General features: G+C 56.4%; 1 protein-coding gene across 1 annotated transcript in view; it reads left to right on the top strand.

The window, feature by feature from the left end:
• Nucleotides 1-24,345, top strand: part of KDM2B (lysine demethylase 2B) — a 134,396-nt gene extending 110,051 nt beyond the window's left edge. The window contains 10 exon segments of the mRNA XM_056821794.1: nucleotides 16,072-16,296; nucleotides 18,300-18,443; nucleotides 18,859-18,945; nucleotides 19,051-19,311; nucleotides 20,044-20,082; nucleotides 20,204-20,877; nucleotides 20,973-21,136; nucleotides 21,222-21,383; nucleotides 21,906-22,124; nucleotides 23,046-24,345. Of these exon segments, the coding sequence (XP_056677772.1) occupies nucleotides 16,072-16,296; nucleotides 18,300-18,443; nucleotides 18,859-18,945; nucleotides 19,051-19,311; nucleotides 20,044-20,082; nucleotides 20,204-20,877; nucleotides 20,973-21,136; nucleotides 21,222-21,383; nucleotides 21,906-22,124; nucleotides 23,046-23,227 (2,157 nt within the window). The 3' untranslated portion in view covers nucleotides 23,228-24,345.
• The last annotated feature ends 1,420 nt before the right edge of the window (nucleotides 24,346-25,765 follow it).

The raw sequence follows: 25,765 nt of genomic DNA, 5'->3' as shown, positions 1-25,765 counted from the left end.
GTCTCCGTCCACCCCGGAGCGTGGCCGAATCCCGCCCGGCGCTCGGCCGAGCGTCTGGGCTGGGGCGGGGATGGGATCGAGATGGGCTCTGCTCCCCCGTCGCGGCCTCCCCGGCCGTCAGTGGACCGTCGGACCACACAAAAGACCCCACCCCAGCCCCGGAGTGCAATTCCGGGAGCGGCTGCCGCCCCGCGTGTGCACCCCGGGCTGTGCGCGGGGCACGCCCCCACGCCGCCCCCATCCCAATCCCCGCGCCGCCCGCCCGCCTGCCGGCCCGCCGGGGAGGGGCTCGCGGGAAGGGGGGAAGCTGGGGGCGGGGCCTGCGCCCTTCTCCTCGGCCCCCCCCCGCCCCGGGCGGCCCCGTGTCACCGCGGGCAGGGCTCCCTTTGTGTGTATCCGAACCCGCTGCGGCCCCGCCATTGGCTGCCCGGGGTGGGGGGTGGGGTGGGGCGGGGGGGGCCGGCCCCTTCCTGGCTCGGCTCATGAATATGCATGAGGCCCCCTCCCGCCCGCCCCCCGTGCGCGAGTGTGTGTGAGTGTGCGAGAGTGTGAGGAGCCGGAGGAGCCCAGCGGCCGCGGCCAGGGCTCCCTCCCTCCCTCCCGCGGTGCAGCGGTGGCGGCGGCTCCTCCCGCCATGCCCGGGAGCCCGAGCCTGGGCCCACCATGAGCCATGGCCATGTCCGTGAGCGCCGAGGAGGACGACTATGAGGAGCCGGAGCACGACCAGGTCGGCCCCGGGCCGTGGGGGGCGGGCGGCCGCGCAGGGCCGGGCCGGGGCCCCGCCGCCGCCGCCACCAACAAAGTTTGAGGCGCCCGGCGCGGCCCGGCCCGGGGGCGGAGGGAGGCGGGCGGGCGGGGGTGCCGGGGGGCCGCCCCTGGGGCTCTGCTCTGGAGCTGGGCCTGGGGGAGGGGAGGGGGCGTGTGCGCGACGGAGTGTGTGCGCGCGGGGAGGAGGCCCGGCCCGAGACAATGTGAGCCCCGCTGGGCACCGCTCCCGAAGTTAGCGAGCCCGGGGAGCGCATGCAGCGCCGCCCGGGGGCCGGAGGCACGGAGGCTGGGCCAGGCTGCGCCGCCGAGCGGAATCGAGCGGCTCCGGCACTTCCCCAGCCACCCTTCTCCTCCCCCTGTCAGTCTCGCGGTCGCCGGTCTATCTGTCAGGCTGCAAAGTTGCGCCGGGACCGCCGCCTCCCGCTGCTCAGGGTGGTGGGGTGGCGGGGTTCGGCGGTTGTGAGCCTTGACTGAGATCGTCCTGCTCGGACTTTTTCCTCTGGTGGGGAGGGGGTAGGACAGGAAGGCGCTCCAGCCGGGGCCACTGGGGGAGGGGGGGGTGCTGAACTCTCTTAAGAGAAGCCGAGATGCTCGCAACGTTGGCTGGACTGGCTGCAGGAAACTGACTCCAAGACCGCATTAATTGCCCTTAATTTGATCTATAAGGAAAAACCATTTCTCTAGGGACCGAGAGGAGGGAAGTGGGGGGAGGGGAGCCGGCGGGCCAAAGAGAAATGCCTGTAAAACAAAGCCGGGGGTGTATTTACATCTGGAACCGACTTCCAGGATTTCAGTGGGTTGTGTGTGTGCAAGTGTATTTTCCTTTCCTGAAACAGATTGCGTTTTAAAGGAGGGGAAGAAAGTTCAGGTTTTATGAAGTAATCTGTAAAATAATATCAGAAACATGTGGTACAGATTATGTCTGTGACTCTAGAGGAGGCATTCGAGTCCTAGACGGGGAGGTAGGCATGGAAGTGCCTGGTGATTTTTTCAGTCATAACCGCAGCTTTGGGCTGATTGGAGAGAAGATGCTGGCCAGCATGGATGGGGCTCTGATCATGAAAGGCAGGAGAGGAAATGGAATTGTGGGGGGTGTCATAGCCACCTGTACCCTCAGAGCAGCGAGCTGGGTGCCCCTCTAGGCATAGAGAGGTCTGCCCAGTTTCTTTGGAGTTGGCCAGAGGGAGCCACAGGGCTTATTCCCTTCTTAGCCATTTGCAGGTCCCTGTGGCCACTGGGGCTGGGCCAGAGGGAGGAGTGGCCCAGCCCAGCTTGGAGCCTGCCAACTTTTAACAAGCGAGAAGTGTGACCAGCTTATTTAGTCAGGTGTCTTAATTTTGATGAAAAACGTCCCACCTGTAGCTTTGAGTGCATCCTTGTCACCTGATTTCAGTGGCAGTGGATTTCATTTCCTTTTATATAAAGTGAGTGGGCAAGACCTGGGTGTGTCAGTAAATGTTTAACAACCAACTCTCTAAAACCTATTACCCCCCCCCCTTTTTTTAACTCTTAATCTTGTCTTGTATGAATTTTAAGACAGAGCAGCAAAGAGGAGGCAATGGGGGTTAAGTGACTTGGTCAGCATCACACTGATAGAGTGTCTGAGGCCATATTTATTTATACCCAGGTCCTTCCACTCTTGGCCTGGTGCTCTATCCACTGAGCTTCCTTGCTGTTCCAAACATACACACATTAAAAACAAACAAACAAACCCATACCTTCTGTCTTAGACTCAAAATCAAAAGTAAGTATCAGTTCTAAGACAGGAGAGTGCTAAGGAATAGGTGATTGGGGTTAAGTGACTTGCTTAGGGTCACACAGCTAGGAAGAGTCTGATAGCAGATTTGAACCCAGGATAGAAATGCTTTATACTTTTGAGTTTAATCTTGATTAATAGCATTTTGTCTCTCATTCTCTTAAGCCTAACAATGGGCAAAACCAATAAAGCCATGATTTTGTGGAAAAAATTTTTTGAGCCGTAAATAATTAGCCCAAAACTTTAACAATTGAGAGCTTGCTCACCCCGATTGGACTGAGGCCCCTTCTAGCTTAGAGCTAGACAGAATTTGATATCAGAGTCAGCCAGTAAACATTTATTAAATATCTACTGTTCCAGGATACAAAGCAAGGCAAAGGACAGTCCCTTCTCTCAAGGAGCTCAGTCTACTAGGGACATCACCATGAAAACAAGTGTGCCTCCCGTGAGATGTATTCAAGATAAATTGTAGGTCAGCAGAGGGAAAGCTCTAGAATTAGGTGGGAGGCTCACTGCTCCCAAGGAAGGAACCATCTCAGGACAGCCAGTGAGAATGCCAGGCCTGGGGCACTCTTCTCTTACTCTCTACTTATACGTTTAATTAAATCACTCATCCAAGCCTGTACCTGTGAGCTCCTTTGTAAAAATGAAGGGATTAGACTAGAGAAGGGGCAGGGACCACAAGATAGAGATCTTCAGGTATTTGTTCTTGGACTTGTGTTCTTTTTTCGCCTGAAAGGGCTGAACCAGGAGTCAGGAAGGGAGGAAGAAGGGCCAGAGAAACCGCAAGGTTTAGAGTAGATGTGAGGAAAGACTTGCTGGCAGCCACAGTCATGTAGGCATGGCATAGGCTGCCTCATTTGTGGAATATGGAGCTTGGGGTTAGGAACATCTGGATTCGAATCCCCACCTCAGATGCCTGGGCATCACATCACATTACAACTTCCCTGAGCCTTCATTTCCTTATCTGTAAAATAGGGATAATAATAGCACAATAATATCACAGGAGGTCCTTTCGAGAGCCAAGTGAGATTCTATATGTAAAATGTTTTAAATTACGTGGGGTGGGGGTGAGGCAGCAAGGTAGCTCAGTGGGTAGAGAGCCAGGCCTGGAGTGGGGAGATCCTGGGTTCAAATGTGGCCAGACATTTCCTGGCTGTGTGACCCTGGCCAAGTCACTTAACTCCCATTGCCTAACCCTTACCACTCTTCTGTCTTAAGAGTTGTTACTAAGACAAAAGGATATTAGACAAGAAAATAAATTGCTAGTGAGACATGCGCCCTCGTGGCTACACGGCTAGGTTGGGGGTAAGAAAGACCTGGTTTCGAGAAGGGTGCCTCAAATCCTTCCTTGCTCAGGGTGTGACTTTAGGCCTCAGTTTGTCACCTACTTTGCTGGGTTTCTGGGAAGATGATAAAATCATACATAGACCTAGCATTAGAAAGGCTATCTGAAGTTATCTAGTCCAAATCCTTCATTTTTTGGATGAGTAAACTGAGACTGAGAAAAGTTTGAAGTTTGGGGGGGCCAATGTCTCAGAGTTAGCAAGAAGCAAAGGGACCGTTCATGTCCAAGTCTTGTGCCTTAAAGATTGTACATGGGGTGGTGGGGGCAATTGGGTAGCTCAATGGATGGAGAGCCAGGCCTAGAGATGGGAGGTCCTGGGTTCAAATCTGGCTTCAGATTTGCAGGCCATACGGAGTTTGAGACTCAAACTTGTCACCAAAGATAAAACTCCCATTTTACAGGAGAGAAAACTGAGCATCAGAGAGGTCAAATGACTTGCCCTTTGTCCTGGGGCTAGTAGCACCTGTTCTGTGTGAAGTCTGAACCCTCAGGCTTCTTGGCTGCTGGCCCACTAGGTTCTCTTCTTTCTCCTGCCTATTTTGCTCCTTGCTGCCCCTCTAGCCCTCAGTCATCCTGGTGAGTCTCCAATGACTTCATTGCACCCCAGCAGTTCTCCAGTCCCATTCCAGCCTGGAAAGGAAGACATTTAACATGTCCTCTTGAGCCAGTTCAGCCTCTGGAGCCCTTTGAGCAGGCATCTTCAGACATAGGAGGCCAGGGGAGGTTGAGGATGAGGATGTTGTCTCCCTCCCCAACTTCCCCCCTCCACACACATGAGCCTTTCTTGCTTTAATGTGTTGTGTTCACCACCATAGAACAGCAGGTTTTTCCAAATGGTTGTCTCCGTGCCTTCTGACTCAACAAGGGCTCCCCTTTCTCCTCTCTCTGTCTTTCCTCCTTCCCAGCCTGGGGCCTCCTCTGTGGAGCAGCTTCACACCGGGACAAGCTAGGGGTCGCCTTCACTCTTGAAGAGAAGTTGAAGATCAATCAGGCAGTCAACAAATATTTTTAAAAAGGTTCCAGGCCCTGGGAAGCCCCTGCCTTTGAGGAGTTTACATTCTAAAAGGGAAAAGACTTTTTGTCTTCCCTGAATATAACAAGGATTTATTTACTGTCTCGTAAGACTGAGGGCTCCTTGAGACCAGGGATTGTTTTGCCTTTCTTGGGAACCCTAGTGCCCCTCCAGTGCCTGCTCTGACCTGGGGGTCTCTCCTCAAAAGGAAGCATGTTATGGAAAGAGAGGGAGATATGGAACATCTGGATGGGAACCTGCCACTTAAAGCACCTTCATGATTGATGGAAGCCACTCAGTGGTAATAGAGCCCATGTTCCTATAGTATCTCAGCGTTTACAAAGCACCCTACTCGCTCGTCTTGTTTGGAAGATGACTTCGGAAAGAAGGTGCTATCACCCTCCCGTTTACATGTGAGGAAATTGAGGTCAGTAGGTTGAGTCACACTGGAGTAAGTGTCGGAGGTAGGATTTGAACCCACTTCTTCTTGACTTGTCTGTGACTTGGCCGAGTCCTGGCCTCCATCTAAGACCCGTCTCAAGAACTGCCTTCTTTCTTGAAGCCTTTCAGGGAGCCCTTTGCCTGCCCGGGCTGCTTGGCACATGTTCTGATCTCTCTGTCTCAGTTCCTTGGGAGCCTGTGTGCGTCCCCAGCCCTGAGGGGCACCTTGGAGCTCTGCCCTGGCTGGGGACTTCCTGAGGGAGCTGGAGAGTGACGGTCAAGCTCCCCGGGAACCTGCGTGCCGCGCACTGACCTCACTGCCCCTTTGGATGGTGTAACTATCCCAGCCAGTGTCACACAGTGAGTATTGAGATCTCCGCCAAGGATTCGTCAGACTTGTGGCTACTGCCACAGAAACGTGACCTGCCAGAGGTCAGATGACTTGTGCAAAGTCACACAGTATCTGTCACGTGACAGCTCAGAACGCTCAATGGCTAGATGGTAAGATTTGGGAGCAGATAAAGGACCAGAGCGCAGGAGCCTCATTCCAGAATCAAAGGTCAGTTTGGAGGGAGCTCTCTGGTGGACGGCCCCAGGCGGCTCCTTTCTTGGATTCTCTTCTTCCTTGACCCCAGGCTATTCCCAGGACTTGGATGAAGGTACTGTCGAGTCAGGAAGCCCAGGGTTTTAGAACTCTAGGCTCCAGAGTCATTTCCCAACTCCAGGCAGTATGCAGAAGGGCCGCAAGTTGTATTGGACTATGGTCTCCCCTTGGGTGGCTCTGCCAATCCCCGGCTGCAGTGTGAGGAGGGTCAGGGCGGGTGCCCAGGCAGCTCTGGGTGTCGAGAGGGCAGAGGTGGGGTCTGGCACAGCCCGAGCTAGACGAGCTAGATGGGAGACGGGCTAACTCCAGCGTCAGAGGCCCCGGCTTCACTTCTCCTGGATGATGCTTCCTGGCTGTGGCTCTGGGACTCTGGTCAGCTCTTAACCTCCCTGCACCTGGACAGTGAGGGCTGGACTGGACAGCCTTTGGGGACTCTGAGATCTAGAGCGCCAGTCCTGTGAATGAAGACGTGAGCAACCATTTTAAGCATTTTCTGCAGGAGTGAGACAGAAAGGGGTCAGTCCCTGCCCTCAAAGAGCTCACATTCCAATGGGGAAGGCAGCGCAGATAGGGGGCTCATAAGTCCTGTGATCCATTGTATGGCCCCCTTGGGAGTTCAGCTCGGAGAAGAGAAACCTCAAAGGTAACACAGCTCAAAAGCAGTGTAGGGAGAGCCCTGGGTTCAAATCCTGCCTCTAACACTCAACTCCCTGGCAATGGGCAAAGTCATTTAACCTCATCTGTGAAACAGAGATAACACTGCCTGGGGTTTATCAGGTATTTGAGGAGCTCAGTTGAGGGGAGGGGTTCTGTGTATGTGGAGTTTTTACAAACTTAAACATTCTGCATCAATATCAAGTGATAATATTCCAGTGTTTGTTGAGTCACTTGTTCTACTTGGTCCCTCTAGGGGTAGCTAGGTCCAAATATGGACTCAGACACTCACTGAGTGACCCTGGACAAGTCACTGAACCCTGCTTGCCTCAGTTTCCTCTTCTGTAAAATGAGTTGGAGAAGGAAATGGCAAACCCCTCAAGGATCTCTGCTAAGAAAACCCTAAAAGGGGCCAGAGAGTGGGATGGAGCTGAGCAACAAAGAGGGCAGAAGCAGGAACGACCATGGGAAGGAAGTTTCAAAGAATATGATTTAGACGTGATGTCATGGGAGCTGCCCCTCCCTGAAGGTCTTCCAGCAGAGGCATGGATAAGCTTTGGAGGGTCCCAAACACTGAGGCAGGAATCCCACTGTCGGATGAGTTCTGATCCTCACTATTTGGATTCCTAATTATGGCATGTGTGGTCATTAGTTCAGTCATTGGAAATATATGATGTGAATTCAAATAACGGGAGCACTTAGGGGAGAATTCCTTGGTGCTAATCAGGACCCAATTGGAGTGAAAAGGCAGTGTAGAGTGGATCAAATGCTTCCCCCTGGAGTCAGGAAGGCCTGGTTCAGATCCTGCCTCTGATCCTTATTGATGGTGGGGAAGTCACTTAACCTGGTTCCTCACCTGTAAAAGGGGGATTATCATTGTACAACCTCCCAGTGTGGTGGTGAGATTCAGAGGAGAGGCTCATGGCAGACTCTGATACCCTAATAAACACCAGTCAGTCCCTAAATATTTATTAAGCACCTACCACATACCAGCCACTGGACTTAACCCCAGGGATACAAACAGGCCAACGTGGGGCCCTGCCCTCAAGGAGCTTTGCCATTGGTTCACTCTGTAACCTTGGACTTATCGCTTCCTTTTCCTGGGCTGAGTTTAAAAATCTAAGAGAGCCAGGCCTAGAGACAAGAAGTCCTGGGTTCAAATCTGGCCTCAGACACTTCTTAGCTGGTTGACCCTGGGCAAGTCACTTAGCTCCCAGTGCCCAGCCCTTACCTCTCTTGTCTTGGAACCAATACATAGTACTGATTCTAAAATAGTAAGGATTTAAAAGCAAAACAAAAACAAGAAGTTTATTAATATAATTCCTTTTCAGTGACCCACCAATTTTCTCATTTGGGGCTCCATCTGTCTTCCTCATTTACTTCCTAGAATATGCTCTGCCCTTGAGCTCTGAGTGTCTGCCCACCCTAGGGTAGGATAAGTACCATTTCAGAAGGGACAGCTTAGTAGGTTTGGCTGAAGGTCCTACAGTCATGGAACGAGGATGATTTGGTGAAAATGGACAGATTTGTGCCCCCTTTTGTCTCAGGCCTGGGTCACTGCTGGTGCTGTTCTGTATGACAGAAGCTCTCCACGGGCCCAGGGCCTTGGTCCTGGTCTTGGAACTCTTGGGACACTCTTTCTACCATTCGATATCCTTTGACTGTGACAGCTTATGCTGTTCATGATTCTGAACAGGGAGGGCAAGATGCGGACGCGGAGGCTGGGAGAAGAGAGCTGAATGCCCTGGGTGCCAGTCCCAGCCCACAGTCTGGAGGTGTTGGGGTGAGGAGAATGGGAGGGGAGAAGGAAAGAGGAGCAGAAGGGGGGAGCACCTGCTAATGTTCCTCTTCTCTCAGCTCCCTGGCCCTTTCCCTCACTGATCCGCTACTTGGAAGTGTGCTCTGCTAACCCCGGGAGTGAAGGAACCTTGGACTGACTTCTCTGCTGCCTCCTCCTCCTCCCACCTGGAATCTTTGCATTTGTTTTGTACGTAGGGTGTGAACAGTTTTATCCCTCCAGGAAAATGTAAACTCCTTGAAGACTGGGACCTTCTTGATTTTATATAATCCATATCCCCAGGAGAGGGATCGAGAACCTTTTGTTTGGCCCCCAACCGCACAACCGAGAGCTGAAAAGTTTCACTTTTTTGATTTTGAGTCTATTCCCTAGTACAATTACCTAACTTACAGCAGGTGCCTCATAAATGTTGATTGATTGGCTGTATCTTCCACATGTCCACGGGGCCCACAACACTACTGCTACAACCCCCCCTCCCCAATTATTAAATATTAACATCACATATGGAAGAAGGCTTGATTAGAGACATGCACATTAAATCAACATTGAAGTACCATCTCACAGCTATCTGATTGGCTGGCATGATAGAAGGGGACATGACATGTTGGAAGGGATGTGGAAAAATGGGGACACGAATGCCCTGTTGGTAAACTGAACCGATCCAACCATTTTCAAGAGCAGTCTAGAATTATGCCCAAAGAGTTACTATTTTTAGTCTCCCTCAGTGATCAGGGGAAAAGAAAAAAGAACCTTTATGTTCCAAAGTAGGGGTAGCAACTGTCTGTGGTGGCAAAGAGCGCAAAATTGAGGTGATGCCCATCCCGTGGGGAATGGCGGAACAAGTTGTGGCAGATGGTTGTGATGAAATGAAGGATGCTTTTAGAAAAACATGGAAAGACTTGCATGAAAGAATGCAGAGGGGAAAAGCAGAACCAGTAATAGCAATCAATATTGCTCAAAGGGTAGCTGAACGATGAAGCTATTCAGAGTAATGTGGACTAGGAAGGATCTAGGAAGGAAGATGATGGCCACCTTCAGGGACAGAATTGATAAAGGCAAGTCAGTGTTGTGTTGTTTCACATATGTCTATGGCACTTGTTGGTCTTTTCTAGTGTGAGGCTGGGAGGGAAATAGCCAGCTCAGAACTCAAAGGTGTCATAAAAAGAAATATTTCTTCTGAAATCACATTGGAAGGTTTGCAAAAGGTCTTATGTACACTCTCATTTAATCCTCACAACAATGGAACAGGATAAGTACAGCAGGTATCTCCATTTTACAGATGAGGAAACTGGGAGAAAAAATGACTTGCATAGGGTCACACACCTTATAATAATAATAATAATAGTATTTATTTTAAACCCTTACTTTCTTGCTTAGTAGCACTAAGACGGGAGGGTAAGGGCTAAGCAAACAAAGTTAAATGACTTGCCCAGCGTCATACAAGTGCCTGAGGTCCATTTTGCAGGTCTGGAATCCGGTTCCAGCCCTCTCTACTCAGGGACATGGTCAGCTCTTATCAATCCAGAGGGTTGGACCTAAAGGGAGGAGTGGGATCTGTGTGCTGTCATGGAGAGATGGATTTCAGATGATGGGATCATAGATTTATAGCTGGAAAGGATCTTCCAGACCATCCATATTTCTTTGTGCAAGGGAAGGGACTTGAATCAGAGGTGACATCTGAACCCAGCAGATGGTGGTGAGGATTGCCGGCCACAGCAGGAACCTGGTGGCTCCAAATCCATTTCTTTCTACTGGGCCACGTCGACCTAAAGAAGTCGAGGCGAGGCCTGCTTCTGACCTGGGGCGACGGTGCAAGTGCCCCCTCCCCTTAGGGGATGATCACGAGTTTCAGATGTCTAACAGGGGCTCTCTCAAAGTCACGTCCCAGACTAGAGACGATGCTACCGCCTGGCCTTGGTGCCAACCAGTGCAACAAGTTCCATGCTGCAGAGCATCGGCTGGGGCCGCGATAGTGACGGCTAAGAAGAATCGCCCACTCTCCCTCTCTCACACACGCGCCCATAGTAAGACAGTCTGTTTGGGTGGATCTTCCGTGTCGTTGGAATCTCTTCAGAGTTGGGAAATGCCTTTGTGTGAGCCCTGAAGCCGTTCCCCCGGGTTACTCCAGACTCCTGCCTTTGCCCCTTTGTTGGGAATGCCCGCTATGACCGATAGCCCTGGTGTTCCTCTGCTGGGGTAGAGCTTGTCTTCTCTCCCCATTACTTGCAGGTGGGGTAGAAAGTCCAAGAGCAGGGGGGCTGCTTGCTTTTGTGTCGGTGTGTCCGGTCCCCGCGTGAGGCGAGTGAGTGTTGGCGCTGACTTGTGGAGAGGGCTTTCTGGCTGCCTTCGAATGTCCCTGGGCCACGTCTTGCCAAGAACTCGAGAGATCGTTGGCTGACGTGCCCAGCTCCGTGCATGGCAGCGGCTCTAAGCACCAGCCCTCACATTCCACCTTCGAGAGGCTCGTTTGGGGAAAGAAAGCTCCCATCTGAGGCAGGGAATCGGAAAAGGCTTCCTGTTTATGGGTGCTGCTAGATGAGCCGAGGCTTGAGGAAAGCCGGGAGAGGAAGGAATGTGCTACTTGTGCCCATCCTGGGGGGCAGGAAGCAGCTGGTGGGTTGCTGGGGTTCTGGCCAAGCCACTGCCCTCAGATCTCCATCTCCTTGCCAGTCATGTGGGGGCATGGCACCCAGGTCCCCGATAAGCCCAGCTTTTCCGTGGCGAGATTTTGGAGGTTTTTTGAGGGGTTTATCATCCTTCAGTTCCAATTGTGTCTGATGCTTTGTGACCCCACGAGGGTTTTCTTGGCAGAGATACTAGGGTGATTTGCCCTTTGCTGCTTCAGCTAATTTGACAGATGAGGAAATTGAGGGAAATAGTTAAGTGACTTGTCCAGGGTCACCCAGCCAGTGTGTGCAGCCAGATTTGAATTCAGGAAGATGAGTGTTCCCTGATGCCAGGCCCCACACTCGGTCCCACATACCACGCAGACCAGGAATGCGGTATTGGGTATGATTGAGATCAGACACTGGAGAGGGTCCACCCCCGTCACCCCATAGGAGCCTGGTGCCCGGCAAGGGGAGTGCTTTGTCCCAGGTTATAGAGGGAGTCGAGATTCAATGTGGGATTTGAATTTGGGTCCTTAAACCTGAGCCAGGGTCTGTCTGGGCACTTGGGAGAGCGAGCGTGTGGTGCCTGGATGAGGCTTACGATCTCTCGGGCCCAGCACGTTGTCTTTGACGCCTTTCTCATCTTCACGTGTTGGGATTTGGCTTTTGTCCAGTCTGCCCCCCGTGCCGTAGTGCCTGGCCCACTTGGCCTTCCTCAGACCCCTGGTTTCCTGCAAGGCCCGTCTCCGGTGCCACCTTCGTTCTTCAGGAAGCCTCTCGCCCTCCCACCCCTCATTCAGCCTTTTCCCCAGCTCCGCCATTCTGTCTCCGTATGAGGGTCTCCCCGCTGGAATGGCAGACGGTGGTCCGTTCTTGGTGTTTGTTTTCCACAATGCCCGGCACTTCGTGGGAGCGTAATAAGTGCTTGTTGCTTGCCTTGGGAGACATCCCAAATGGAATGGGCTTCCTTGGGCTGTGGCAGAGGCTGTTGATGGCATTCTGTTTGGGTTCTGGGCCCTCCCCACAGCCAGGGGTTGTCGTGTTCTGTCTCTGGCCGTGAGGCTGCTCGTTGGGATCCATGGAGATGCTGGGATACGGGCTCCGGGCTAGCTTGCTGGAACTGGAGTCAGGGAGACTTCATGTCCTCCTTGGACAAGTCACTTCAGCTCTCCGGGGCTCTGCTTCCTCCTCTCTAAAATGAGGAAGGGTTGGACTTCATGGCCTCTGAAGTCCTAGCTCCAAATCCACAATTCCGTGATGATCCAAGGAGTCCATTTTTGCCATTGTTCCATTCACCATTCCTTTTTTGCTCCAAATGTCTACTTGTTGTCCAGTTCTCTTCCAGTTGTGTCTGACTCTTCATAACCCCACTGGGGATCTTCTCCAGCTCATCTTACAGATGAGGAAACGGAGGCAAACAGGGTGAAGTGACTTGCCCAGGGTCACACAGCCAGGATGTGTTTGAGGCTGGATTTGAACTCACATCCTCCTGATCCTAGGCCTGTTATTCCATCTGCTATGCCACCTACCTGCCCAGATGTCTACTTACCAATCAGTTAGGTTTGTAACGGATCACCTCGCTCCTTCTGGTGACCCTGACGCCTAAAGAGATGTCTATGACTTCCCGAAATAGTATGACACGGGCCTGACCCCTGGTCAGGATGTGATGGGTTTGGTCCTTGAGGACTGGCCAGGGGAGGCAGATTTCAGGTTTGGATTAAGAGCGTCTCCAGCTAGGATGCTTGGGAAAGTGGCCCAGAGCCCTCAGTGGAAGTCTTGAAGGCACATTGTAGAGGAGATTGTTGTTCCAAAGGAGCAGAGCTAGATGGCCGCTGAGCCTCTTTCCAGCTCGGGAGAGGCCGAACACTTGGCCCCAAGGCTTGAGTTCATTGGCTGCTTGGTTCTCACGCTTGTAAAGACAGGGCTTGGTTTTTCTAGTCTCTCCTTTTCCATTTTATCTAAATCTTTAGAAGGATAACAGTATCCGTCTCCTAGGTCTAGAGCCGGCAGGACTGAACTGGCCCAGCTCCCCCTGGGAAGAATGGTTACGGATCAGAAAGATGACTGATTGCTTTTAATTCAGTTTTATTCTAGTTTCAGGCCCTCCCTTTTCCTCCCACCCCTCTACCACACCAGCATTTAGAAAGTGAGAAAAACTCAACTCCTGGACACCTTTGTAGACCTGGTATGCTGTATCACTTGGATTTGCACTTTAATAGCTTTTCTGGGTGTAGTTCCAAATTTCTTTCCAGAAAGGTTGGACTAGATCACAGTTCCATCAGGGTACCTCTTTTCCCTTAGCCCTGCCAGCACTTGTTGGCCAGTCTCTGATGGGTATGAGGCAGGACCTCAGAATTATTGGTGATTTAGAGCACTGGGGACTTGGCCTGTGCAAAGGCCTGGGAGTGGGAGATGGAATTTCACCTAGGAAGAAAGAGCTGGCAGGTCAGTATGACTGGTGCTTGAGGTGCCAGAATGCAGAGGGATGTCGAATGAGCCTGGAAAGGTCCATGGGGGCCTTGTGGAAGGTCATGCTGAGGAATTTATTTAAGATCTCAGTGGGGTAAGGGGGAGCCATCGCAGGTTCCTGAGGGCTGTAGAGCTGGCCTTTGATGGCTTCTAAGATCTCTTCCAACTCTGCTATGCTGGGCTCAGAGGATCTGAGTTCGTGTCCCAGAGTGCCAGCTCTGTCACTTCCCCAGCCTCTTTGGATCTCAAGCTGGCCTCCTCCCTTGTAGAAGGAGAAGGTTGGCCTGGATGGCTACATCTGTGAGCGGAGGATGTGAAGTTGGCACCAGCCCAAAGCCTTCCGCTGTCTCCCATAGTCCCTTGGGGGGCGTTTCTATCTGGCAGCTTTTGGTTTCAGTTGTGTTTCTGATGCAAACAACGCTTGGAGGAAGAGAGGGCAGGATGCCGTGGAGGGAAGGAGCCTGGGAGCGTCCGGCCCACGGCTTCCTCTGGGCTGGGTCAGAATGACTGGCTGGGGCCGGAGGGGGCAGAGTCTAGGTCTGGCTCCGCCGGGATTTCCCTTTCTGTTGGCCCTTCTCTCCCAGGCCTTTTCTGACAGGGGCCTCCCTTCTCTGGTCCTTCCCCTCCCAGCGATGCTTCTGCCTCCAGGCCCGTGGAGGGCCGTGCTGGAAGTCAGGAGGACCTGGGCTCAGCTGTCCTTTCTCCTTTCTCCTTCAGGGTCCTCCACTGTAAGAGGAAGGGATTGTTTCTTTGAGCTTTAGCTCGGTGATCCTGACTGATACTCTAGGAATGCACTTTCTGCCCGTCACTTCATTAAGCACCTGCGCTGTGCCGGGCCCTGGGCCGGGGCTGCCCCAGGAGGGAAGCTTAGAGTCTGCTGATCAGGCACACCGAGGGGCTTCTTGAATATCCAGTGCTCGTCTCAGCCGAGGCTCCCTCGGAACAGACCCTTTCCCCAGGCCGGGAGGCGGAGCGGTGCCAGAATCTGGCCCTTCTGTCCTCAGCCTTGGCCCAGGGGCCTCTGGTCAGGGCATCCCCTGGGCCTCCGCGGGGCCAGAGGGGTGGCTGGGCTGGGGAAAGGGGTCAACAAATGTAAGGCTCTCCACAGCATTCGACCTCCAGTCAGGTTTTCCAGAAACTGTGTGACACGCGGGCCCTGCCTGTGTCTGTGCTTCAGGCACTGTGTTTCTCTTTTTCCCGCTAAAAGTCATTCTGATGTTGGTAGCATTTTAATGCAGAATAGGCGGCACGACCCAAGGAGTCAGGAAAGATCTGGGTAGGAAGCCTGGCTCAGCCACATCCCTCAGTGGGACTCAGTTTCCTCATCTGTAAAATGGAGGCCAGCTCTAGAGTTTGAATCCTAAGGTCTTTGGAAAGGTCTGAAGGACTGAGGGGGGTGGCAGGGGGAAGTTGAGGCTTCTCCCAGGGAGCCCCGCAGAGCCCTAAAATGCAATCCAATCCAATTTTTGTCTCCATGGCATATTAGATCTCAGGATTTGGATTCTACCATAGTCTGTGCCTCAGTTTCCTCCCCTGTAAAAAGGAGAGCGCAGGCACAGTATCCCAAGGTCCCTTCCAGTTCTAAATATTTGATCTTATATAATGGGGGGCGGTGCAGCGTTGTGAACTTCAGCCACATTTCAACAAGAGCTGTGGCCCCAGCAACAGTGGTCCGAGTTTTATCAACAAGGGAAATGCTCATTTTAGATCTAGAGGGGTAGCCCTAGGCCCCTGGGTCTGGGCCGGGAGGGGTCTTCAGACCCCTTTTACAGATGAGCAGACTAGCCCCACCACATAGAAGTCGATGGCCCAAGCTTTCCTGGATTGCACTTGGAGAGGCAGGATTTGCACCCAGGTGCTTCAACTCCATAGGCAGCATTTCTTGGGCTCTCCTAGGGTGACTGAGCTCAGGGCCCAGGCTTCTGGGGGAGGGGACGGGCCTGGTCCCCCCCCCTTGTGGCTGTGGCTCCCCCAGAGGCAGCCCCTGGAGGCAGAGGACTCGCCTCTCCCCCCAGCTACCCAGGGAAGGTGGTTCTGACCTGAGTGGTGGGAAAAAGAGGAGGGGGCCCAGCATTTACAAGGAGCCCCTCGGCTTCCTCCTGGAATGAGTGGAAATGTGGCAGGTTCTTTTTTCCTAAGTACTTCGCCTTTTTGGAGGGTTCTGGGACTCCTGTTTAGGCTTCCCCTCGGCTGGAAAGGTGCACATTAGAAAAAGTGGCTTCTTTTTCCCTACGTACAGACTGGCTTACAGACAGGCCCCAGGACGGGCCAGAGGAAGGACAAGCCCAGTTTGCCTTTTCCCATCCTGCTCTGGAGCGCCAGGGCTGAAGAGCCTCGGGTGGTCCTGGGGGCCGGGGCAGATCCTGCCTCTGCCGGGAGCCCCTGGCCACGAAGGAGCCTTTTCCACGGGCGCTGCTTCTAGGTTTTCATCCAAGGAACCTGGGGGGGGGGGTGTCACGGTTAGAGGAAGCCCGGGCGGAGGCTGGGGCTAAGCGTAAGCCGTGCCCCTGCTCCCTGCCCCAGAGGCGAGCCGCACGGATGCGGAGGACGCACGTCCTGCGGGGCCTTCTTGGGGCAGCTCCTCACCGAGGCACCTTTCTGACGTCTTGCAGAACCGGGCAGTAGGTCGGCCCAAGGGGAAGCTGGGCCCAGCCTCCGCGGTGAAGTTGGCCGCCAATCGGACGACGGCGGGGGCGCGCCGGCGACGGACGAGATGCCGCAAGTGCGAGGCCTGCCTGCGCACCGAGTGTGGCGAGTGTCACTTCTGCAAGGACATGAAGAAGTTTGGGGGGCCCGGGCGGATGAAGCAGTCCTGCATCATGAGGCAGTGCATTGCGGTAAGTGCGCGCAGGGCCAGCCCGCGGGCCTCCCTCCTCTCCTCCTCAGGGAGCTGGCGAAGGCGCAGACAGCATTCCCTCCCTTCCTGCCCTGAGCCCCGCATTAGGCTGCCCCACGGCCGGCTCCGAGAGCGCCTCCGGGCCCGCCGCGGGCCTTTGGGTCTCTGTGCCGGCCAAGCTCAAGCCTCGGGGCCCTCCCAGAGGCAGCAGGACTTGGAGGAGGGGCCTTCTGAGCAGCCGCGCCAGGCCTAAAGACGGAGCTGCCCACGTTCCGAGGCTCCTCGACACCCGAGCGCTCGGCCCCAGTCCTGGGCCGGATGTTGGGCGCGCCGGGAGGATCTGGGAGCCCCAACCTTGTTCTCTGGGGGTGTGGGGCTGCCGGTGCTTCATTCCGTCTCCGGAGAGGGGAGCCCGCCCCGAGCTGAGCCGCAGGGCCCGGCAGCCCAGCCCGCGTCCGTCTCCTGCAATGCCAGTGGGATGGCTTCCTTGCTCGGTCCCTAGGCGGGAGAACCGGAAGGCGGCAGGTGCCCTCCCCCAGATGAGGCCGCACTGGCCACCCCTCCTGCCCCGCAGCCCGGCCTGGCCCGTAGCTGCTTGGAGGCGGCTCCCAGCCCTCCAGGGAAAGACCCTGGGAAGAAAGGCGGCCGACGATGGGCATGATGGAGGTCTCCCGGCCCCTAATCGCCGCCTTCCTCTCCAAAGAGTGCTTGCAAGTCCCCTCGGCCGCTGGGACACTTCTGGGTCTCTCCTTTCCTGCTTTCAAAGGAGCCTCCCACGGGAGAGAAGGGCCTGCAGAGCCGGGCCGCTCGGGACCCTTTCATGGGGACGCCCCTTTGGGGCGGCCCCTGCTCCTGGCCGGCCGATGAACGAGGCAGAAAAGTCTGTCTTACAGGGCGCGCGTCCCAGGGGCGGTCCCTTCCCCGCCATCGGGTCCGCCTGGCTCAGAGGGAGACGAGAGAGATCTGGCCACTGGGCTCCCGTCACCCTTCTTCCTCCCCAAGTTCTTGCCGAGGCAGGGCTGCCTCCAGCATCGATCCCTGGCTAGCCCGGCGTCCCTGCCCGGCAGGGGCAGACGCCATCTTGTGTCTTTCGTCTCCTCAGCCTCCTATCCTTGTTCACTCGTGTCTGAGGCTTACCTGTGGGGCTTCTGGGGCCGGCTCCGCAGCGGGGCCTTTGGGCTTCCAGGTCCGGCTCTGCGCCTCGCTCTCCTCAGAAGGGACGAGGTGTCCCGGAGGCGCAGTCTGGGAGCCCGGGCCTCACCGCGGAGTGCTTCAGAGGCTGCACGGAGGAACTGGCCTGCCAGCCGGGTGACCTGAGCGAGCCGCCTCGCTGGGAGCCTCCGTTCCCCGCCCCCCCCTTTCCAGTGGAGGTCCATTCGAGGACTCTTCCGAGCCTCATCCCGGGATCCATCCGCACATCTGAGGCCGTCCTCACCTTCCCAGGCCTGTCCCTGGGAATCCTTGTTCACTCTCCCGACAGCCTCACAGAGGCCTCCCCGCTGCTCGCCTGGGCTGACTCGCTCCAAAAATCACACGGGTTGTTCACGGCAGGACCGAGATTCAAACCCAAGCCCCTCGACTGTCCCACGCCCTCCCTCTGGTTTCCCGCGTAGCCATACTCAGACTTGGCCTTGTGCTCGCTCCCTCGTCTCTAATAAAAATGATGCTCAGAGCCCTGGATTTCACCATCTGCCCTTGCTTTTCTCTTCTCCCCAGGGCCAGGCCCTCCTCTGATTGCATCTGTATCCTCCCCCCTGGGCCCTGCTCCTTGGCAGGCCGCCTCCTCTAGGAAGCTTGTCTAGACTCGCTCGGGGCTGGGGGGAGGCGTCCCTCGTCACTCCCTGCCCCGGGTCCCAGCACCAACCACTCGAGCCTCCTCCTGAGCCGCCCGGCTCTCGGCTCCCTCTCCTCTGGCAGGGCTGCACGCAGGGGGTGGCCGAGACCGGGCCTGGGCAGCCGCGGCCTGCAGGCCCTGACGTGCCCTTCTCTCTCCCCGTGTCACAGCCGGTGCTGCCCCACACGGCCGTGTGTCTGGTGTGTGGCGAGGCGGGCAAGGAGGACACCGTGGAGGAGGAGGAGGGCAAGTTTAACCTCATGCTCATGGAGTGCTCCATCTGCAACGAAATCATCCACCCTGGATGCCTTAAGGTGAGTGAGGGTGCGCTGCCAGCCCAGCCCCAGGCCCCGCCCTAGCACCGCTCCCAGCATCCCTTGCGCTCACGCTCCTCTGAGGGAGCTGAGGAGAATGCTAATGCCTCCGCTGATGCCTGGGCTGGGGACCCCCCCGCCAGAGCCCGGGCCTTCTCCACATCCCTCCTGGCTTCGGGCTGCCCCCAGGGTGCCCGAGCAGGCCCCGGGGCCCATCCTGTGTCTTCCCCAGCTTTGGCCCTAGCAGGCACCTGCTGCTCCCACAGAGGCTTCTTTAGCCCTGGCCAGGCAGGAGGGTTTGGGCTCCCTGCCCAGGGTCACCTCAGCCTCGTCCCTCTCTTCCCCTCCCATCCAACGGGCCTTGGCCGGAGCGGTGGGAAGGAGGGAGCCCCCTGAGCCTTCCTCTTCCCCACAGGTGAAGGAGTCGGATGGCGTGGTCAACGACGAGCTCCCCAACTGCTGGGAATGTCCCAAGTGCAATCACGCCGGCAAGACTGGGAAAGTGAGTGCGGCTGGCCTGGGCGGGGGGTGGGGGGGTGCCTCCGGCCCAAGACTCCAGTCCCAAGATATAAAGGTTGTTTGTGCTTCTCTCTTTTTGGCGTACAAGCAAAAGCGCGGCCCCGGGTTCAAGTACGCCTCGAACCTACCCGGCTCGCTGCTCAAGGAGCAGAAGATGAACCGGGACAACAAGGAAGGGCCAGACTCGGTCAAACGAAGAGGAGAGTGCGAAGAGGCCGGTCGGCGGAAGTCCGAAGAGCACACCAAGAAGGTGCCTGCCGACACCATCCTTCGCCGGAAGTCTGACGAGGTGCACCTGAGGAGGAAGCGGAAATTCGAGAAGCCCCAGGAGATGAACACCCGGAAGCGGGTAGGGAGGGGAGCCGGGGTCCTGGCTGCCCCGGGGCGGGGGTGGGGGGCTCACAGCCAAAAGGCCGGCCCAGGCCCCCTCGTGCCGTAGTTGTTCAGGTGTCCGGTCTGGGCGGTTGTACTGTTCTTGCGGTGGGGGAGCACCCCCTTTGACCCCTTATAGCAAATGGTCTCTACATCTGTCTGTCTCTTCCAGAGAGTCCTGTCCCTGTTTAACGAATGCAAAGCGCTTTGCAAACCTTAAAGCACTTAGATGGCCGTCAGTAATAATTATCATTTTGGCAAGAAGTCTCAAGGATCCCGGCCACCCTTCCCTTCCCCGGCCACTGGGTGGCACCCGGAGCCTGTCCTCCCATTTGCTATGGCCTCTGGTGGGTGCTGCGACCCCGTTACTCCCTGGGACGTTGCCTCCAGAGGGCTCCACCTTCCCCTAAGTCTAGATGCCTGGCCTCTCGCAGGGGCTTAGTGAATGGATTTGAGGTTCCCAGAGGGAAGGAGCCCAGTTTGGAGAGGAGCCCCCGAGGCCTTTGTCTCACGCTGGCTCTTCCCTGGCCACTAGTCGTGCCTTTCTGCTCTCCCCCAAAGCCCGCCGGCCCGGTGCTGCCGAGGGAGTGGAAGGGATGGATCGGGAAGCCTCCCTCCAGCTGGGCCCGGCCAGGACCGGAGAGCTGCCCCGGGGCTGTGCCGGCCCTAGACCGGGGGCCAAGCTCTGTGTTCTTTCTTTCTGTGACAGCTAAAACTTGGCAAGGAGGAGAAGCTTTTCAGGAAAAAGGTAACCCCCCTCCCCCATCCCAAGTCCCTCCCCCTGCGCCCTCGGGTCTGGCCCCGTCCCTGGGCTTGGAGAGCTGGGGCGTGCGGGGAGGCCCTGCTGAGCCCAGCCCCTTGTGTCGCAGCGGCGGTCCTGGAAGAATGCGGAGGACCGGGGGGCGCTGGCCCACAAGCCCCCTCGGCGCTTCAAGCAGGAGCCCGAGGAAGACCTGCCCGAGGCGCCCCCCAAGAGCAAGGAGAGCGACCAGTCGCGCTCCAGCTCCCCCACCGCGGGGCCCAGCACCGAGAGCGCCGAGGGCCCCGACAAGAAGATGAAGGTGCGCCGGAAGCGGCGGCTGCCCAACAAGGAGCTGAGCAAGGAGCTGAGCAAGGAGCTGAACCAGGAGATCCAGAAGACCGAGAACAGCCTGGCCAACGAGAACCACCAGCCCATCAAGTCAGAGCCCGAGAGCGAGAACGAGGAGCCCAAGCGCGTGCTGGGGGTGGGGGAGCGGCCCCCCCGCTTCAGCAAGGGGCTCAACGGGGCCCCCCGCGAGCCGCGGCACCCCCTGGTGCCCAGCCTGCGCAGCCCCCCCCGCGGCCCCACGCGGCCCCCACCCTCCCTGTCCCCACCCAAGTGCATCCAGATGGAGCGGCACGTCATCCGCCCGCCGCCCATCAGCCCCCCGCCGGACTCGCTGCCCCTGGATGACGGCGCCGCGCACGTCATGCAGCGGGAAGTGTGGATGGCCGTGTTCAGCTACCTCAGCCACAGCGACCTCTGCGTCTGCATGCGGGTCTGCAAGACTTGGAACCGCTGGTGAGGGGGCGCGGGGGCCTGTCGGGGCAGCTCCTTTAGGAGGGGAGGGGGCACCCCGAAATGACTCCCCTCACCTCTCGGCGCCGACGTCCCAGGTGCTGCGATAAGCGGTTGTGGACCAAAATCGACCTGAACCATTGTAAATCCATCACCCCGCTGATGCTCAGCGGCATCATCCGCCGCCAGCCCGTGACCCTGGACCTCAGCTGGACCAACATCTCCAAGAAGCAGCTCAGCTGGCTCATCAACAGGCTGCCGGGTGAGTGGGCCCGGCCGCAGGGACCCCGAGCGGGGCGGAGCCGGGGGGAGGGGCGACGGCCAACCGAGCTGGCCTGTGTCCGCAGGGCTCCGGGACCTGCTGCTGTCCGGCTGCTCCTGGATCGCCGTCTCCGCCCTGTGCAGCTCCAGCTGCCCTCTGCTGCGCACCCTGGACGTGCAGTGGGTGGAAGGACTCAAGGATGCCCAGATGCGGGACCTTCTGTCCCCCCCCACAGACAACCGGCCAGGTACCACGGCCAGGAGAGCCTGAGGCGGGAGCGGGGGATGGGCCGGGAGGACGGTCAGCACTCGGGAAGCTTGGGCCACGTGCCGGGCCCGTCCCATCCTCACACACTCCTGGGGACAGCTGCCCCTCGGGCAGGACGTCACAGGGCCGCTTCACACAGACTCAGCTGAGCCCCGAGTCTTGTCGCAAAGACTATGGCACGGGCCGTGGGCTGTCTGAGGATCGCCTTCCAGGGCCTCTTCAGTGACGGTCCCGGTCACTTGGTCCCTGATCCGCTCCTGGAGCACCGCCATTTACGGCCGGGGCCTTCTCTTCCCGCCTGGGCCCGAGGCGTCCGGGGCCTGCCTTCCCCGGCCGACCCTTCTTGGGAGCCCACTCGCCGCTGTCCCTGGGCTCTCGGTCGGAGGGCACCCCGCAGAGCTGGGCCTCCCTTCACCAACGGCCCTGACCTGGGGCCTCGGGAAGCCCCCTCCCAGGGCAGCCCCGGCTCGTCTGGAACACATCTCTCGTTCCGCCCCCGCAGGCCAGATGGACAACAGGAGCAAACTGCGCAACATCGTGGACCTGCGCCTGGCCGGCCTGGACATCACAGACGCCTCCCTGCGGCTCATCATCCGCCACATGCCGCTGCTCTCCAGGCTGCACCTCAGTTACTGCAACCACGTCACCGACCAGTCCATCAACCTGCTGACCGCCGTGGGGACGACCACCCGCGACTCCCTCACCGAGATCAACTTGTCAGGTGAGCCCCGAGCCCGTCCCGGGGTCCGCGTGCTCACACGGGCCTCGAGGCCCAGGGGGCTCCCTCCCGGGCTCCTCCAGCCTTGACCCCAGAAGAGGCCCCCGTTTCCAGGGAAATCGGCGTCCATTTGGCCAGGCCTCCTCCAGCCTTCTGCCCGCCCCTCCCTTCTCCCCAGCTATCCTTTCTGACAGGCTCCGCCTCGCCTCACCTCAGCCTCCAGGCACGAGCTGGGCAGCGGAAGTCGGTCTCTTTGGGCCTGTTTCCTTGTCCGTTGAATGGGGGCTTTAGATTAGAGCAGCTGCTGCCACCCTGCCAAGCAGGACCCAGGCACAAAGGCCATGGAGAGCCGATAGGGCCGCTCCCTGACCCCGTGACAGATGTGGAAACGGGGGCTTCGGGGCCCGGCCAGGCCACCCAGCTGGGCAGGGTCTCAGGGCAGATTTGGACACCGGAAGCCGAGCCTCTCCCGCTCCAGCCCGGGCCGACCTCGAGTGTTCCTGGGCTATTTCCTCTGGAGCCGGCGGCTTTGCCCATCTGCCCTGTGCTGTCCGCTGCCCTCGCAGTCTCTCTGCTTTGGGCGGCTCCTGTTTTCGGGAGTTTCTTGAACATCATCTAAATGGACTTCTTTGCAACATCCACCCCATCGTTCCTGCCCCTGCCTCCCCGCGCTGGTGTGGTGTCTGCTCGGCCCTCTTCTCTGGGGGTGTCCCCGGCGCCCTTCTCCAGCCCTTTGGGATCCTCCACGGGCGGCCCCCTTCCCGCCCTGCGTCCGGGAGCCTCTGAGCATCCTGGGCGCCTCACGGCCCGCCTTTTCTTCTTTTGCTTCCCTGGGGTGAGGGGCCTTGGCAGAGGGGGCTGCAGGGCCTCGTCTCCTCCCGGCTTGGCCGCTGAGCGCCGCCTTGTGCCTTGTCTTCCCTGCAGACTGCAATAAGGTCACTGACCAGTGCCTGTCCTTCTTCAAACGCTGCGGGAACATCTGCCACATCGACCTGAGGTACTGCAAGCAGGTGACCAAGGAGGGCTGCGAACAGTTCATAGCCGAGATGTCCGTGAGCGTACAGTTTGGGCAGGTGGAAGAAAAACTCCTCCAGAAACTGAGCTAGTGCAAGGCCAGGTGTGTAAATAGGGCGGGGAGGGCCGAGCTGCGGGGCTTCTTGTACACTTGGAACTTGGACTTGCAGAGGAGAGCAAAGATCCCATTTCACAAGCCCCGTGGAGCGAGCGACCCCACAAAGGACTGAGTTCACCTCCCACGCTGTGGGTGCCCGGCGCTGGGCACGGCATGCCGCGCTCCCCCGCCTTCCTGCGATTCCTGAGAACGATGGCGGCTGGGGGAGGGGTGGGGTGGGGGGAGGGAAGGACAGACTGTCGAGATATTATTTAAAGTACCAGAGCATGAGCTTGGAAGTGTACATTTTTTTATTTCTGCTCCTCTGTTTCCCACGGCGACCCCCTCCCCCTGCCAAGTTTTTAGTATCTTTTCCAATGGACCACAAGCTGCATTTCTGCCGCCTCGACCCATCCTTTTTTGTTTTGTTTTTGTTACATGAGACATGATGCAGAACTATTTTTGTACAAATTGTTTAAAGGTTATTTATGCAACATTTGAATGCACACCAGTGTTGTTTTTCATTTTTGATTTTGGTTTGGGATTGCCAACATTTATGGTCTCCTTAAGTAAGGTAGGAGAGAACGTAACCTAGACTTCATAGATAAAAGTAATCCATCAACAATGTGCCCAGGTCTGGCAAAGTAGGCTCACACTTTCAATTTAAAAGCATGTTTGAATGGAAGTTTATATCCTGCTTTGTAGCCTTCAGAAGTGACATAAGCATGTGGTGGGAAAACGGCGTCGATTCCAGTCGAAGTACGACGTTGGGCCGAGTTTTCTCTGTATACGATTCACCTTTTTCTTCAAGATTTTCCAGTTCCCGTTCTAGCTTTTGCACACAGGAGATTTTTGCTCCAGCATGAGCTCTTGTTACTCTATAGGCCTAATTTATACAGTGAGTCAAGCCGTAGAATAAATGGTCAAACATAGTCTCTTTTCTCCTTTCCTTTCCCATGTGAGTGGAGTTCTCGGTCCAGGTTTTCTGCCACGATTCCTTGTTGTACGATTCTGCATTCATAAGTGCCATTGTTGTAAGGTGGTGTTTTCGTAGCCCTTCCAGATGAAGTTTTACCTTTGTTGAATTTCTATAAATGATTGTACAAAAGACAACGCCACAAGCCTTGAGGGTTTCTGTTCTAAGAGGTGGGGAAGATGGATTTTGATTTGGAGGGCAAACCGGAACTTCCCTTGTCACGTAGAAGCGGAAGGAAGCTCTGGTGCCTCCGGGCTGGTGCCAGAAGAGTCCTGGGCCATGTGGGAGGTAGGACAGCTCCTCCTATGGCATTTTCTGCAGGAAGCACTCTGGTGGCCTTTCTGGCCTAGCTAAGTAAAGGGGGAGGAGGAACCTCCTGCGTTCGGTTTAAAGGCGAGTCCAGCAGAAGTCCCGAATCTTCCTTCTAAAAAGCTTCCTCTTCAGGCAGCTCCCTTCAGAGTCTCAGTGGGTCTGCTCAATCTTGGACTTCACCTCAGCTGACAGAGGCAGGGAGTCCTCACAGGGTTAGCGTTAGGTCCTGGTCTGTGTTTGCTGCTTGGAGCTTGCTGAAGCCTTGGAGACGCGCATCCTTTGGAGGATGGTTGAGACATCGTCAAACTGCCCAGCAATCATTTCCATCACACTAAGCTGCGGTGTTCCTCCTCGGAGGCCTCGAGGTCCGTCCCATCCACATCTGACGACATCCATGTGGTCTCCAACATGACACGGCTGGGGGCCTGCAGGGCCAAGCCGGGCGCCCTTTACACAGATTGCGTTTTGCTACTACTTGAATCTGATTTTGAAAAAGCCTCATTACTTACTTAGACCATCTGTCCTTTAATAGCTTACTTACACAGCAACCTAGCCAGTGATCATCTCACTTGTTTGAAGCTCTCCAGTAAGAGATAACCCAGCTGGAGCAGCTGGGTGGCTCAGTGGATTGAGAGCCAGGCCTGGAGTGGTGGTGGTAGTGTCCTGGGTTCAAATGTGGCCTCCGAGGCTGTGTGACCTTGGGCTAGTCACTTAAGCCTCATTGCCTGGTCCTTACTGCTCTTCTGCCTTATCTAAGACAAAGTAAGGAGTATGAGAGAGAGAGAAGTGACTATCTCCAGAGGCAGCATATCTCTCCATTTTTTACATTTGGCCTTCTGTAACCCTTCTCCATTGAACAGAAGGCTCTACCACTCACTGAAACCTAGAACTTGAGCGCAGTATTCTAAATGAGGCCTGACCAGTTACTGCAGGATGTACCCAGTCCACGAAAAGGCCCGGATTGGCTTTTATTCTCTTCAGCCTGTGTTCCAGCCAGTGTGGCTCTTGGTGAATTTTGACTGTGCTCAAGGTATTCCTCCCAGCTTTGGGTCATTAGCATTTGAGAAAAACATGAAACCACCCGTGGCCTAGGAGTGGTCCCCAGGGCCCTCTGCTATAGACTCCTTAAGGTGGAGATGAGCAAAGGTGGCACACCCAGACCCCGAGTCTGGCAGCCAGCAGGTTCCAAAGCCACATTTCTCACAATGACTGCCGATAGAAGCCTACCTCGTGACAGAGAAGATG

Source organism: Monodelphis domestica, chromosome 3, assembly GCF_027887165.1.
Source record: "Monodelphis domestica isolate mMonDom1 chromosome 3, mMonDom1.pri, whole genome shotgun sequence".
In the NCBI taxonomy this organism is placed as follows: Eukaryota; Metazoa; Chordata; class Mammalia; order Didelphimorphia; family Didelphidae; genus Monodelphis; species Monodelphis domestica.
The sequence above is the reverse complement of the archived record's forward strand: the minus strand, read 5'-3'. Positions and strand labels throughout refer to the sequence as shown.